Source organism: Diprion similis, chromosome 11 (genome assembly GCF_021155765.1).
Source record: "Diprion similis isolate iyDipSimi1 chromosome 11, iyDipSimi1.1, whole genome shotgun sequence".
NCBI classification, from domain to species: domain Eukaryota; kingdom Metazoa; phylum Arthropoda; class Insecta; order Hymenoptera; family Diprionidae; genus Diprion; species Diprion similis.
Window position 1 is genome coordinate 580,980 of NC_060115.1, and position 14,479 is coordinate 595,458.

Genomic DNA, 14,479 nt, shown 5'->3' on the forward strand with positions numbered 1-14,479 from the left:
TCTGAAAGATTGGATACAGCCGGTATCAAGTTTACAGACACGTCTTACCTGATTGATCTTCTGGTGTCGCACAATCGCACACCGATTCAACCAAAGCCGTCTTGTGAAATGGTTTCGAAGTTGCATGTGTCACTGCCGCAACCTGCCCGCCTCGATTCGACGGTGAGAAAATTCTTACCTGCGATCATTTGGCAAAGTGGGAGACGTTATAAAAGGCTATCACAAGCCATTTCGCCCGGGCAGAAAATTCCGACCGCTACACGTACACGAAGAAACGGCATATAGTATCACACCGTGTACGAGCAATAATCGATTCCGGGACAATAAGTTTGAATAACGGTAACCAGAGGTTGATAAAAAGATAAAAAAAAATTCAACCGCGAGCGATCATGAACCGTTTTCTTGGCTTTCTACTCTTCGTGAGCTACGTATTTGCCAAGCCAGCGACCTACGACGAGTATCTCGCCCTCGAGGATGACATCGCTACCGTCGGCTCTATCCGTCGTGACGTGCGAGCTCCTCTGCCTTCAGGATTTGCCATCGAAGTAGCGGACCTCCTCAGCGCTGGAACTGAGGCCAGGAAATCGCGAGAGGCAAAAGGGGCCGCGGACCCTAAGAAGACTGCGATGAAAAACGCATCGGGTAAGTTTCGTTTATCGTGTTTAACTTCGGACACCCTTACTTGGGGATTCCGGGAGCGACGACGAACCGTAATTTCTTTTTTATTCAACAAGTGACGCCTTTGAACACGTGCAATACTCCCTGTTTCAGGAAAATCCGACGAGGGTGGATACTACAAGAGTTACGGCAGCGATGCCGAGGGTGAAAAGGGGTATCTCAAGCAGACCTACAGCAAGGGTGATCACGGCTACAAGACCCTCGACACTTTCCACAAGCAAGACGGTGACAACTACGGTTTCGAGAAGCACACCGCGTTCGGTAAGGCCAAAGGAGCCGAGGAGGGCGGAGAACACGGAAAGAGCGGATCCTACAAGAGCGCCGAAGGCAGTGACGGCGACGACCACGAGGGTGCCGGTAAGTTCACAAAATCGGAATCACGCAAAAAAATTGACAATGAATTAAGTTCATACCTCTCAACGCTGTCGAACGTCAAAATCGGGCGAATGCGTTCCATCTGGGATAAAAAACGACCAAATGAACCTCATTTTGAATCCAACAGGAACCATCGTGGACGCTCATTACGCCCCGTACGAAGGCGAACACCACAGCGAGGGTGAACACGTGTCGTCCGAAGGGGGGGACGGTGGGCATTATACGGAAGGAGGGGACGGCGGGCACTACACAAGCGGCGGAGAGGGCAGCTCCGGAAGTTACTCAAGCGAGGGTGGAGACGCGGGGCATTACTCCACCGGGGGCGGGGCGGAGGGCTCATACGGAACGCACGGCTCCTACTCGAGCGCGGATGACTCTGGGGATCATCAGGGTTACGTAGACGGCGGCTCCGAGTACGAGGGCGATCACTACTAGCTTACCCCCGGAACAACGAGGGGCGGAGATTAGCCGAAGTCGAAGTTTACAGCCACGGCTGAGTTGCACCTGCAGATCTAGAGGCATTGCGGATTTTGGCGGTTGAGATCACTTCCATCACCGTCCCGCAGCTATTTTTGTACATATAACCTATTATATATGGTATAATGATTTGAAGAATGTTCACCACCATGTCACCGTTGTTAGTTCATTAATAAAAATTTGTTCAACTTCAGTTTATAACTTCTCGTATTCATTTCAGTCTTCTGACCACCCTCAATCCCTTCTCCACCCTGTAATCGATCGAACCACACCTGCGGGTAATTTAGTCAAGATTCATTCTCATAATGGTACCAAATTCCCAGCTGTTTTAATTCACGAGATGGAAAGAAAGTCCACATGAGAAAAAAATGTAACCAAGTACTGAAAATTTGATTGTAGTCCGTGGACATCCAACAGTTTTTCTTTCCTCAGTAATCATTTGTAAAATCTATCGAAATTTTCCGTAATTCTTGCGTCTTTTACGAGGAGGCTTTGCTGAAGACGTAAAATCGTTTTCAATTCTAAAAATATGTAGGTATCAAATATCGCCGTTGCTGGGCTAGCGATTCGGTTTTTTTAATTTTTGTTCTAGCCAAGGAGATAATTGCTACCTTGAAATTCTCGATAAAATAGATCTGGATAGCAGCTGGTGTTTGCTAATATTGTAAAAGAATGAATACCTACTCTTTACTTGCTATGCGTAGAAAGCGTACTAGAATTCAGTTCCATGCTTTTACCTGATTGCCGATACCCACGTATCGTTAAAACGAAATTTAAGAGATTTTTAATTATTCATGATATAATACCTGTGAGGGATTCTATTCAGAAATTGAGGTCCCTGACATCCTATGGGATGGGACGAATCTTCGGGAAATAGTTTCTAGCAGAAGCTGCTGCGTCTTGTCCAACTAGTTTGTATACGAGAGCAGAGAAGTTGGAAGTTCGCCGGTACATAGCAGACAAACTCTGATAGTCAGTGCTAATTCTCGGCAAAGTCCGACATCCCTGATTACAATAGGAACCGCAGGAGAGTTAATACAGTGTTTCCCTCAGATTATAATCAACTCCTGGAACCGAACGCGAAGACTCGCAAGTCACTGAAACAGTGTCCAGTTTCAATGCAGCCGCGAGTGGGGCTCTTCAGTGTAACACCCGCGGTGGCGTCCCGTTTTGACGGGACGAGACGGGCAAGAGTAATGCCAGCTAAATTTCAGGCAATAAAAAAGTAATCCATTCGGATCAGCGCCATTTAAATTGAGGAACAATTTCATTAGCAAAGGCGTCGTGCCGCATGGGTACGCTTTGTTCGCGGCATGTCTGCTGGATTAATCCCATGGTTGGCGGGTGAGTGAGAATGTGGCCAGATCTGTGGGGCGGTTCGGCAAGACGGGGCGGGGGACGGGGCTCATCAACTGATTGCGGCCTCCACGTAAAGCAGGGGTTGAGGCGGGTGACTGTAATTAAGCAAATCTGTAAAAGAGATATTCAGGTTTAATATAATTGCAGCGACGTTGAATTCCCGCTATGTAAAGGGTTTGCATGACAAATGAGAGCTTATTTTATTTATACCGCAGAGTCCTCCGGCCACCACGCTCCAAACTTTTCTCTTCGTTTATTTCGTTTATACAACATCGCGTTAATCTTCCGGAGCAAGGCATGAGGTATAACTCAATATCTCGCGCACTCCTTTTATCCTTTCAAGCTCCCCCATACACCACTGACTCTCAGCCGGCGGTGGCTAATTAAAGGAAGGGTGAGACCGGGAGCTGACCTTGGTCTCAGCTCGGGATCGCATTGTGCCCGGCCCTTAAATTGGATTTGCCAGTCAAGCAGGTCGATTTGCGCGTGGTCAGGGTACCAAGAAACCGAGCCGAGGCCAAGCCGAGCGGCAATGGTAGAGGATCGAGTCTCAGTGCTCGGGGTTTGAGGTGAAAAATAGAAAGGGAAGATAAAGAGTAGCTAGCTCTCGTTAACGCTCGGGAACTAGCCAAAGCAGAAAAGAAGAAAGGTGAAGAAGGAGGACTCACAAAGCATTCAGGCGCTTTGGTGCGAGGCGAAGGATGACAACCAAGGGAATCGAAGATTCTCCTCCTCCTCCTCCTCTTCCTCGGCTCACCGACGTTTTCACACGGCAACAAGCTCTCTCTGAAGATATCTGCTTACTAAGCAATCTCTTCATCTCCAGCTGAAGTATACAGCGCCATTCCAGAACGCAGCCTAATCTTCATTTCGACACCCTTTCTCCCTTGCTGCGAGTCCGAGCGTCTTGGCAGCCCGGCTGATTGTGAGTTCCATCCAGCTCTCGTTCGCTTCCGCGATTCATCCCCTTGGCGAATGTAACTTGGCTGCATCCAATCTTCATCTTGATTATGCAGCGCCAACAGACTAGCGGGCCAATCTGCAGGGGCCGACGAGATGTTGCTGCCAAACAGCCCGGTAAAAACTGTGGACCAGTAGCTATATCCGGTGATAAGTATACGTAATTCCTGTCTGTGTGTAGGGAATGCGAACTCCAGTATGAACCAAAACTTGAAGAGTTCTCGACATTACGAACGTGACTATCCAATATTTCACGCCGGGGTACCGAACCCAAGCTTTCTGTCTCTATGCAAATGCGGGGTCGAATCAGCGGAAGCTGCAAGGCTGCAAACAGACCGATATCCGTTGTTCGTGTGCTGCAGCTCCTCTAACTTGATTTTAGGTCGATGTCCAACTGGTGGAGATATTCGATCTGTGAATAGCGGAACCAGTTTGAGTCCTCGCAAGTGACCGGGGGGCTATAATAACGGTAAACACACATTTAATGGAGCCAGTGTGAGGTTATTTTGAAAAATTTGGACTGATTTTTTGAAAACTCAAGCCCTCAGATTTTAAAAAAATCAGTCGTCTTATCGAAGGTTGAGCCCTTCTGAAAATCATTTTACTGCTTACCTAGTAATATGCATTTAGTATTAGTTACGTAATACCAAGACGTGACATTTTCGTAGCCTCAAGTTGATACGACGATATTAAAACTTGGAACACATATGTTCATATTTTCATCCGCTGAGTATCTAATACCAGTATGGTAGTCAAGCAATGAATGAAATTGGATGCAGCTGAATTTTATTTGTCAAAAAGAGAGCACAAAAACACGTCTACTTACTATATATACGTTGGCCTCGTCAGTCGCGACTGGCAGAATGGATGATAGAGGCAGACTCTACACATCGGTGAATGAACGAACGATTTTGGCTGCTGACGTTTCGAGTATGTGGCGTGCGCTCATAGAGAGGGATTTATTTGACGGGTGGTAGGATTAATGGCCAAATTACACGGTTTATTGGTAATCGCATGCATTTTCGACTGAGATGAGTGTGTGACGCATCCACGGGGTGTGGAGAGTTTAGCGATGATCAGCTTCGCTTGCGAACATCCTGATGCGTACCCAGCAGCTGCAGAGTTAGAATGGTCGGGTTAATACGACATGGTCGATAAATCTATTAGGAATCGTTACTTTCTTACCATTATTATCCTCATCGCTATGACACGCGGAGTTTATTTTATTTAGAGCTAAAACACTTACGCGTGAAGTTCCAAGTTGCCATGCCCCGTGACCATAAGGGCTGGGTGCAAATTGGCTCAAGGTTGAATTTGCATAAATCACGAAGCCCTTCCGAGCTCAGGAAGTCGCCGTACCGGTGACCGGATGTTGGCTGGTTTGCTAATGGCTGACACTTAGACTAATGGTAGGGCTGCTGCATTCCAACGACCAGCTTCAGCCGATCGTCCCGTTCGAGGCGGTCGAACACACCGAACTTATCGACGGGTCGATGCGCCCTTGCCCTGGAGTCGGAATTGAAATTGCCTGGCTGAGGGGGAGACGAGGCCTGTATTTCGCATGAACGAACAGTTGAGTAAAATTTTAGGTACATGTAATGCGCAATTTCTATGGCTGATATTTGCACAAATTTATTGCAAACACGCTGACCTGCTTGATAATTACACAAGTAGGTACGTCTATACAAATGTGTCCTCGTCAAGAATCGAATCGTGGCGAAATTAATGAATCAGTATCGTTGATTTATCTGTACACCGACCCCCAAGTATTGGCATTGCAGAATTGCGTAATGCTTGACGTATGGTCTGGAAATGTTCCAGTGGCCTTTATTTCTCCGTGTTGGGGTGGGGGGGCGGGGGGCGGGGGGGGGGGGGGAGTTTGTCAAATATACGATGCACAATTTTCCGTTGCAGAACTAGGACGATCGGTGTAATTCGTTACCCACTGAAGTTACCCAAATGTTGTGCACGAGCAATGGTGCAGCTCGTTACAAGCAACGAAGCGGATTGATCTGAAGGCTAAATCAAACGAGGTTTCGGTTGAGAGCTCGTGAAAGCCAGCGGCCTACCGCGGTGGTCAATATTCGCCGCCACTCTCCGTCGATTAGGATGAAAGTGATCGAGATGCCCGGAAACCGCGGGGCAGGCCTCGATAATATTTAAGTCAGCATACCTCCCGCCAAGTTATCAGTTTAGTTTCGAGTTTCGATAGATCAAGATGGTGCGAAGTGTCGGGGTTCGCTTGCTCCTAGCCTCGGGCATCCTCTGCGTCCTGATCGTCTTCACGGCGGCGCGGGACGTCAGGGACATCAAGCGAAGAGATGAACGTGATCTAGACCTGGTAGCCGCAGCCTCGGGACACGGCCATCATTCGGAGTCGGGCGGAGGGCACAAGCATCACTCCGACCACCATGAAAGCCACGGTGAGAAGGGGGACAAGGGCTACAAGAAGCACCATCACCACGACGAGGGTGATCACGGAGAGCACGGGAAGGAGCACCATGCTGGGCACCACGAGGAGCACGGCGGCCACGAGAAGAAACACCACGACGAGGCGGGGAAGTACGGCGAGCACCACGAGGGCGAGAAGGGCCACAAGGGTGGGAAGTTTGGGGAAAAGAAGGGCCACAAGAAGGGGCACAAGACCAAGGGGTACCACAATAAGTTCCACAAGGACGAGTATCACAAGGAGCACAAGTTTTACGACGACTACCACAAGGGTGGACACCACGCGAAGCACGGTGACTTCCATGGGCACCATGAGAAGAAGGAAGGCGGCCACAAGAAGGGCGGTCACCATCACTCTGGCTACCATGATGACCACCACGGTAAGAAGGGCCATCACGACAAGGGACACCACGACGAGGATCACAAGGGTCATCACGGGAAACATGGACACGAGGAGCACCATGCACACCACGATTCGTACGCCAAGAAGGGTGCCCATAAAGACGGAAAGAAATACGGATTCAGCAAGGGTCACAAGGGCTGATTATCCCTTGAGTTTCCGGCTGAGGGGATCGACCAGGGATGTTATTTATATGATAGCTTTAATCACTGTACATATACTTTGTCAAATCCAAAACGCAGGACATGCGTCATCGAACATGCGATATGGTTTTTTATTTGTAAATAAGTGTACTGAATATTTTATAGTTGTATTTTATTCATTATTTTGTTGTACGTACATACATCATGTATCGCTAAGTCATTTGACATGTTTCTGTTGTCAGTGTTGTTCAATATACCAACTTACCTTTGTGTTCTAAACCACAGTTTCCTTGCAATCTTTAAGACCCTCTTCGAAGACTTGTATCCCTGTTACTTGTGTCAAAATAATCAGTTCTTCAGCATTACAAGATCTTATTGTCTATAACAGCTTCACGATTGTCAGAGTCGTGAGCAGCAATCGCTTGGACCCCAGGCTAATCTCGGTTTCATTTACTCAATCGCTCATTTTTATTTAGTCGCTTTCTGTCCCTAGTCCTATTGTTTCATCCATGCCGTTTAACATTATTTTTATTCCTGAAAGCTGTTATGACCTCAAAACTGATCTTTAACGATATTAGCTCAAGAGATTAAACTCCAGTTTTATTCGCTATCCATTTTCCGGAATTTACGTTCACCCTCTTCGGAGCATACGGTTCATTTGATATGCGTACTATTACTTGCACAGACGCTTTGCAGTTTTGTACCCGTAACAAACTTGAGTGCGGGTTTTACGCGTAATTAATTTTTTCTGTCCATCTGTATTTCGGTATTCACGGGAAAATTTAATTCCCAACTCTTCGCGGAGTTAATTGCTTCGCTTTAGAGAAGAGTGCTGGCAGGCCTACAAGCGTTTAACATCTGCAGTATTTGTTTATACCGCGATAACGATGAGTTATCACAGTATACGTAAAATTATAAGTATTTTTTATTTTACCCGCGATACGCTATGGGCTTCTGAAAGAATGTAAGGTGATTCACTCTTCGCACTGTTTATATATTTGTTCAGTTTACCTCTGATCGTCAGAATTGCCCACATGGTACGTACAGCCGCTAGATTTTACGTCACGCAAGGCTGAAAGCAAATTCCGAACAAGCCACTTGCCTGCAGGTTTTGCATTAATTGGCAAGTTTCAGTGTCACTACTATGCAGTATTCATGCGGGTGAAACACTTTCCGTAATTCGCGTTATACAAATGACATCACGCTATTGTTAATCGTGGAAACACAGCATTCGCCAGGAATCTAGTCAAATTAATTTCAGTAAAAACAATTTACGACGTCACTCTGGGCAAGTACGTATATGCATGTCTGTTCATTGGAACTGAAAATTAAAGGACACGTAACAAATTGTTGAACAAATAAAATACACCTAACGAATCCACGAAATGAGTTTCGTGTTGCTCTTTATCACATGGACGGAGCATGCACGCCGAAATGAATTCAGTAAATATTTGCGGATGTACGTAGAGTTAGGAGAAATTTATTGCGATGAATAGCACGTAATACGAGGTGAAGCATTCGACTCTCACCGTCAACAGCGATGCTTCTAAATTATTGAACCCCCAAGTGTCTCATGATTTTCAGTCGAAAATCTGCCGAAATCCCGAGAATCGGTGTGCATCAGAGTTTCGGTTTAACTGATATTTATTCTCAGCTGCGAGAAATGCGTGTAAAAGACAATTTATTTTCAGATATGATTTATCATGTTAATCCGTTCAAAGGATTTTCAATTTCTCCGATGTAAGTACTAAATAATTTTAATTTTACAGACTGGCTCTGTAAGGTTATGGTAAAACAGCGAAATTGGTGAATAATTATAATCTGTAATTAGTGGATGCCAGCCGAGTTGATGCCGGTATTAGGAATTGCTTATCAATTTCAGTTATTGCATGCGGTTAAAGAGAGCGAGAAGTAACGAGGGGTGGGAAAGATACGCACCATAGTTCGAGGGTATGCTTGAAACAAACCAATTTCGGTGCGGCAACAGATATTGCTTTTATTAATAGTTAACTAGCACCGTTGCGAATGGAAACTCGTGCGGATCACATTTCATTTGCAGGGAAACAAGACGTAGATGTGATTCTTTACGCTGTTCCATGTACGTACGATGAGCTGACAACCAAATTACATAAATATTCTTTGAAAAGTAGTCGCCTACGTTCCCTGTTAGTTTCATAATGATGAGTCCTGGGTAATGTGAGTGACGGGCTTCGATCAGTTTTGCATAGGTGTTTGTGGTACGGGCCGTTATCTAAGTGATCAGGTTACGCAAGTCTGATCTAGGCTAAAGTTAATTGACCAAATCGCCACAAAAACTTACCACCGTCCTTTTTGCCATCTGGGTTGTTTTACCCACTTCACGGCTCGTCTGTCTGTCTGCGTCAACTACTATCATTGCGAATCGTGGTGCCGTGCCACATGACTGCGCATCGTGTAGAAGACCACTTACACGAAAGCGAAACCGTGTGCTGCACGCTGCTGGTCTCAAGTATTGAGGATTTCATGCAGCGGCCCGGTTCCAAAAGAAATAAGATATAAATAGGATCAGGCTGATAGAGAAGTCAGTCGTGTTTCGAGCTCCGACTTTTGAGCATGACTCGAGGTATAGGGCGAGGATTTTTGGCGCTCGCTGTGCTCTGCGCCGCTTTGGCAGCAGTCGCAGCGAAGGAGGATCTTGAAAAGAGGGACAAGCATGCCGTAGACCAGGTCGTGGCCGCTACAGGGCACGGCCACCACTCTGAGTCCGGCGGAGGACACAAGCACCACTCCGACCACCACGAGGAGCATGGTGAGAAGGGTGACAAGGGCTACAAGAAGCATCACCATCACGACAAGGGTGATCACGGCAAACACGGGAAAGAGCATCACGAGGGGCACCACGAGGAGCACGGTGGCCATAAGAAGAAGCACCACGACGAGGCCGGTAAGCACGGTGAGCACCACGAGGGCGAGAAGGGTCACAAGGGAGCAAAGTTCGGAGAAAAGAAGGGGCACAAGAAAGGCCAGAAGACCAGCGGATACCACCACAAGGCCCATAAAGATGAGTACCACAAGGAGCACAAGTTCTACGACGACTACCATAAGGGCGGACACCACGCGAAGCACGGTGACTTCCACGGGCATCATGGAAAGAAGGAGGGAGGCCACAAGAAGGGTGGTCACGATCACTCCGGCTACCATGATGACCACCATGGTAAGAAGGGACATCACGAGAAGGGGCACCACGACGAAGACCACAAGGGTCATCACAGCAAACACGGACATGAAAGCCACCACGCCCATCACGAGGAACACGCGAAGAAGGGTGGTCATTCTGGCGGAAAGAAGCACGGCTTCTCAAGTGGTGGTGGCGGTGGGGGCGGCGGCGGCGGTGGACATCACTAAGCAGGATTCTGCCCATGCTGTAATACTTATTGTTCTTGTTGTTGTGAAAGTGTTTAACGAGTTTCGAGTCACTGCCGAAACCCAATATTATTGTTGACTAGTCTGTAAATTTCCCTGTTTCAATTGTCGTTACTTTTGTGTATAATATTAAATGACAATTCTTCGAAGATATTTGCCTGGTATTTACCGTAAAAAAATATCCTTTCCCTCATCATTTCTCCCGCATCAACTCAATATTTTGTCTTTCAGGTCTTAACTTAATTTCCAATATTATATTTAAAGCTTATATTGGTATATTGTACCCACTAGTACGCGAGACTCTCTGTTTGATGTAGGTAGCGGACTTTGACAGGTCGTGTATTCATTTGAAAATTAACTAACGGTATTGCTCGTTTAATGAATGGCAGCAAATATTTAGAAATTATATCGCACGATACTTCAGACTTGCGGTGAGGTATTTTGCTAATAACGGAACATTGCGTGGCGATAAATTATACCTATTCGCAATTTATGTAATTCGCCTGGATGTCTAACGACCAGAAGAAAGTTATGAAGTAAATGTTAAGCCGGTGACATTTTTTGGCTGCTCAGTCGTCTGAAAATAATATCATGCAGCTCGAAACCCGGATGTTATTATCAATAAACTGAAATACTTTAATTAAAAAACTCGAGTTGTATACATTTCTCTACAGAAATTCCAAGTCTCTTTTTCCACAAATCTGTTTCGCTTCTGTATTTTTCAATTAATTGTCAGCGTAATGATTTCTTTCATCACTTCCCAAAATTTCTGAAATCCGTATGGCAGAAAAAAACAATTTCCTATGTACTGTAAATCACTTTCTTACGTTTCTTCCTTCCACAGATTGGCTGGAATGCCATCTATATACGAACTATCATCGCTAAATATATTTTAAAGCTATTTCTTCTGTAAATGTTATGATATTTATGATAATTCCCTGCTTGTTGAGTAAGTATGTATAAGTGCATCTATACTTCGTACGTCGTTCCCTCATACTCTGAGGTACGAATCTGTTCTGGAACGCTATTTATAACAACGAAGGCATTCAGCTTTGTAGCAAGGTTTCATATCATTTACAGTACGGCGTAACGTTCTCGATTTACAAGCATCGTTTCTTTCACCCTAATGTTAATACAATTATTGAAGTTTGGTTCAAATAGTCTAGCAGGCTTAAAATAGAGTTTGAATAATAATCAAAATGGTGTAGTTAAAATTCATGAATGACGTAACCAACCAGATGAATGTTGGATGTATTTGAATATCAGGTATTCTAAAGCAAAGATTTAGTTACGGGTAGAATGATTGTTTTATTGTTCTATAAATAAGTCAACAATAACAATTAATTAGGACTAACAACAACAACTGCTCAACAAGCCACGCTCTTAGCAAAACAGCGTAGTCGACGCCCAGGAACGCCGTAACCAGCTGGTGGTATCTCGAAGTAGTGACGATTTTGCAGGATTTAATGTCCTTTCTTGAAAGCCCATTTCTTGTGGTCCTCGTGACCTCCCTTCTTTCCGTACCCGTGGTGGTGATGGTGGTGCTCATCGTGACCTCCGGCCCCTTTGTGACCCTTGTGGTCATGATGATGAGATCCCTTTTCGTGGTGTCCCTTCTTTCCGTAGTGGTCTTCGTGGTGGCCGCTATGATGATGGCCTCCCTTGTGGTGGCCGCCCTTCTTGTGTCCGTGCTCGTGATGATGCCCGCCATGCTTCTCGTGGTGACCGGAGTCGTGATGTTCGTCATGGAACTCCTTATCCTTCTTGTACTCGTCGAGTTTCTTGACTTCGTGATGACCCTTGGTGCTGTGCCCTTTTCCGTAGTGTCCCTTCTCACCATATTTATGGCCCTTCTCACCCTTTTCGCCCTTGTGGTGCTCAGCATGGTAGCCGTCATCGTGGTGATGGTGCTTTTTGTGACCGCCGTGGTCACTGTAGTGACCATGGTGTCCCTCCTTGTCGTGGTGGCCCTTTTCTCCCTTCTCGTGGTCGTGGTGCGACTTGTAGCCCTTGTCACCTTTGTCCCCGTGGTGATGGAAATGATCGGAGTGGTGTTCCTCACCACCACCTTTCTCGAAGTGGTGCTTGGACTCGGCTGCCTCAAGATCGCGGCGATCCCTTATCTCTCTGCATGAGGCAATGGCCACGCAAAATAGCAGCGCCATGCACAACGGCAAAGTGCCGCTCAACGATACCATGCTGCTGCAGTGCTCTCGCCGTTTTGCCTGGTTGTACTGTAAAATCGTCTGATGTTCTTTATCCACTGCCGGAGGAGATATGACTTTTGCGCAGCGCGGTCGTATTATTTATACGATTGACCTGCTGACTGTTTACGATAATTGCGGTGGTAGTGGTGGAGGGTTGGGCGAAGAGGGCTGAATAGTATGTACCGATCCACAAGTCTCGCCGAGTGGGGGTCGGTTTCCCCAGGTGTTGCATTAGGCGATCGACGCCTTTTTATGCCCACACATCATACTGTCTCACTTTCCTATTATTTACCAAGCCAAGAGAGTAGACTACGCTGCCGCAACAGGAGACACCGAGTCAATTTGAGTTGCCGCGCTCACTGAGATATGCTTTCACGGTTTCCGCAGAATACAGGCATTCGGTTTTGTTAAGCAAAAGTGTTCCGTAATCGATTATTTATATCGGGAGAAAAATTATATAAATCTAATTGCGCAATTCGATCAGCAAACGGGGATATACGTTGGTGTTTCACGTTTCAAAGTGTAATGGAGGTGAGTTTAACAAGATATTAATTCATCACACTCGCAATTACTTTTTTTCACCCACGTACGGGTAGCATGCTTGTAGATACGTTGATTCTTTCGGCGCCTGCGGTAATACAGGCTTCGCCTCTCGGTGACGTTTTGTTCGGCGACTAATTGCTTGCACGCTCAGATGATATTCACAATTTTTCATATGCCGAATGAACCCTGCACGAGAAATCGGCATGGTTAATTGAAATTAGTTTCATTTCGGCTAAGAATCCTTCACATTGAAATTATAGTTTACAGGTGAAAGGTACGCATTAATTTCACAGGTTTTCCAAGTATGAGCTACATACACGGTGAAACAATTTGGATGATTTATAACGAAAAAACGGTCGCCTATGGCAGTCATTCCGTTAACGGTCTTCTCGAATTAAATGTTTCCTTGATCTTGCAGCGCTTTCAGAATGTTAATTTTTCAGGATAGTGTGAAGGACAATTTTCCAACGTAGTTTACGTATTTCCGCTGATTACCATTTAAGAATAAGATAAACCGAGTGTAAGCACAGTAGGAAGACTCGTTATTAAGTTTTGTTCGAAGTATGTAAGAGACGCCACTAATTATCGACTCTACTTTCGAAACTTTTGTCGGTTAGAATATACACGTGGACCAAGTTTGTCTTTATGTACTGAGTATGATGCGGTTCCATGAATTTAGCATCGGTCTGCAGCTGAGTCTCTGCGAGTATAAATGACTGAATTTATCCAGTATGGTTGAGTCACGACAAATATATTTTTAACTCGAATATAACTGTCGGTGAGTCAACGACTAGATGTAACTGTTTGACTGCTGAATATAAATAGGTATACATCTCTTTTCCTTATTTCAAATTACAAGTTTAATCCAAGCTGATGAATATATTCAACGTCGCTTCTTCACCAACTGTAATTCGATAATAACGATTGAAATTCACATATCAATTATGCGGGGAAACGGGGGCCGTAAGTGAAAAATTTTGTGGGCTCGAGACTTGATAATCTTTATTATTGATGGGATGATGAATTCAACGAGAATCCTTGCGCATTCGGTGCTTCGAGGAGATCGAAGTACACTCTCGGCCGGCGCGTGAAGAACTGCGGAGATTACAGCTTACGTATGTTCTTAATTTCTTCGAAAGAATGATCTTGTCAAAGTAATAATACAGATTTCGTCTTTGCGGTAACTTCAAGCAGTTTACAGGTAGTTGAGACAATTATTATGAATTTAAAAACTTCAAATCCAATGTTGATGCTTTAGACTAGAAACGTTCAATCTATTTTAAATTGACGGTCATTCCTGCAGCTTTGAACATTCGACGGAAAATGACAACCCGTTGCTGGTACAATTATTGCGATGTTTATTCTCCCACCTTATCGTTGTGAAAAAAGTCTGAGAGCCAAATTGAATTGCTCATTAGGACTGAATTGATTACTGCTCCAATTGTTATTACGAATTCGATAATAATACGGGATTTAACGTAACAAGG

General features: G+C 45.4%; 3 protein-coding genes across 3 annotated transcripts; 2 read left to right on the forward strand and 1 right to left on the reverse strand.

Annotated features, from left to right (window-relative positions):
• Positions 1-224: 224 nt before the first annotated feature.
• Positions 225-1,723, forward strand: LOC124412185 (keratin, type I cytoskeletal 9-like). Its single transcript, XM_046891866.1, has 3 exons — positions 225-642; positions 772-1,035; positions 1,181-1,723. Exons 1-3 carry the CDS (start codon positions 390-392, stop codon positions 1,486-1,488), a joined length of 825 nt encoding a protein of 274 aa, XP_046747822.1. The 5' UTR covers positions 225-389; the 3' UTR covers positions 1,489-1,723.
• A 4,304-nt stretch (positions 1,724-6,027) lies between these two features.
• LOC124412186 (histidine-rich glycoprotein-like) lies at positions 6,028-7,065 on the forward strand. The gene has a single exon (XM_046891867.1). The coding sequence runs from the start codon at positions 6,068-6,070 to the stop codon at positions 6,839-6,841; it is 774 nt and encodes a 257-aa protein (XP_046747823.1). The 5' UTR covers positions 6,028-6,067; the 3' UTR covers positions 6,842-7,065.
• Positions 7,066-11,530: 4,465 nt separating this feature from the next.
• Positions 11,531-12,534, reverse strand: LOC124412283 (histidine-rich glycoprotein-like). Its single transcript, XM_046892029.1, has one exon. The coding sequence runs from the start codon at positions 12,438-12,440 to the stop codon at positions 11,706-11,708; it is 735 nt and encodes a 244-aa protein (XP_046747985.1). The 5' UTR covers positions 12,441-12,534; the 3' UTR covers positions 11,531-11,705.
• Between the last annotated feature and the right edge of the window lie 1,945 nt (positions 12,535-14,479).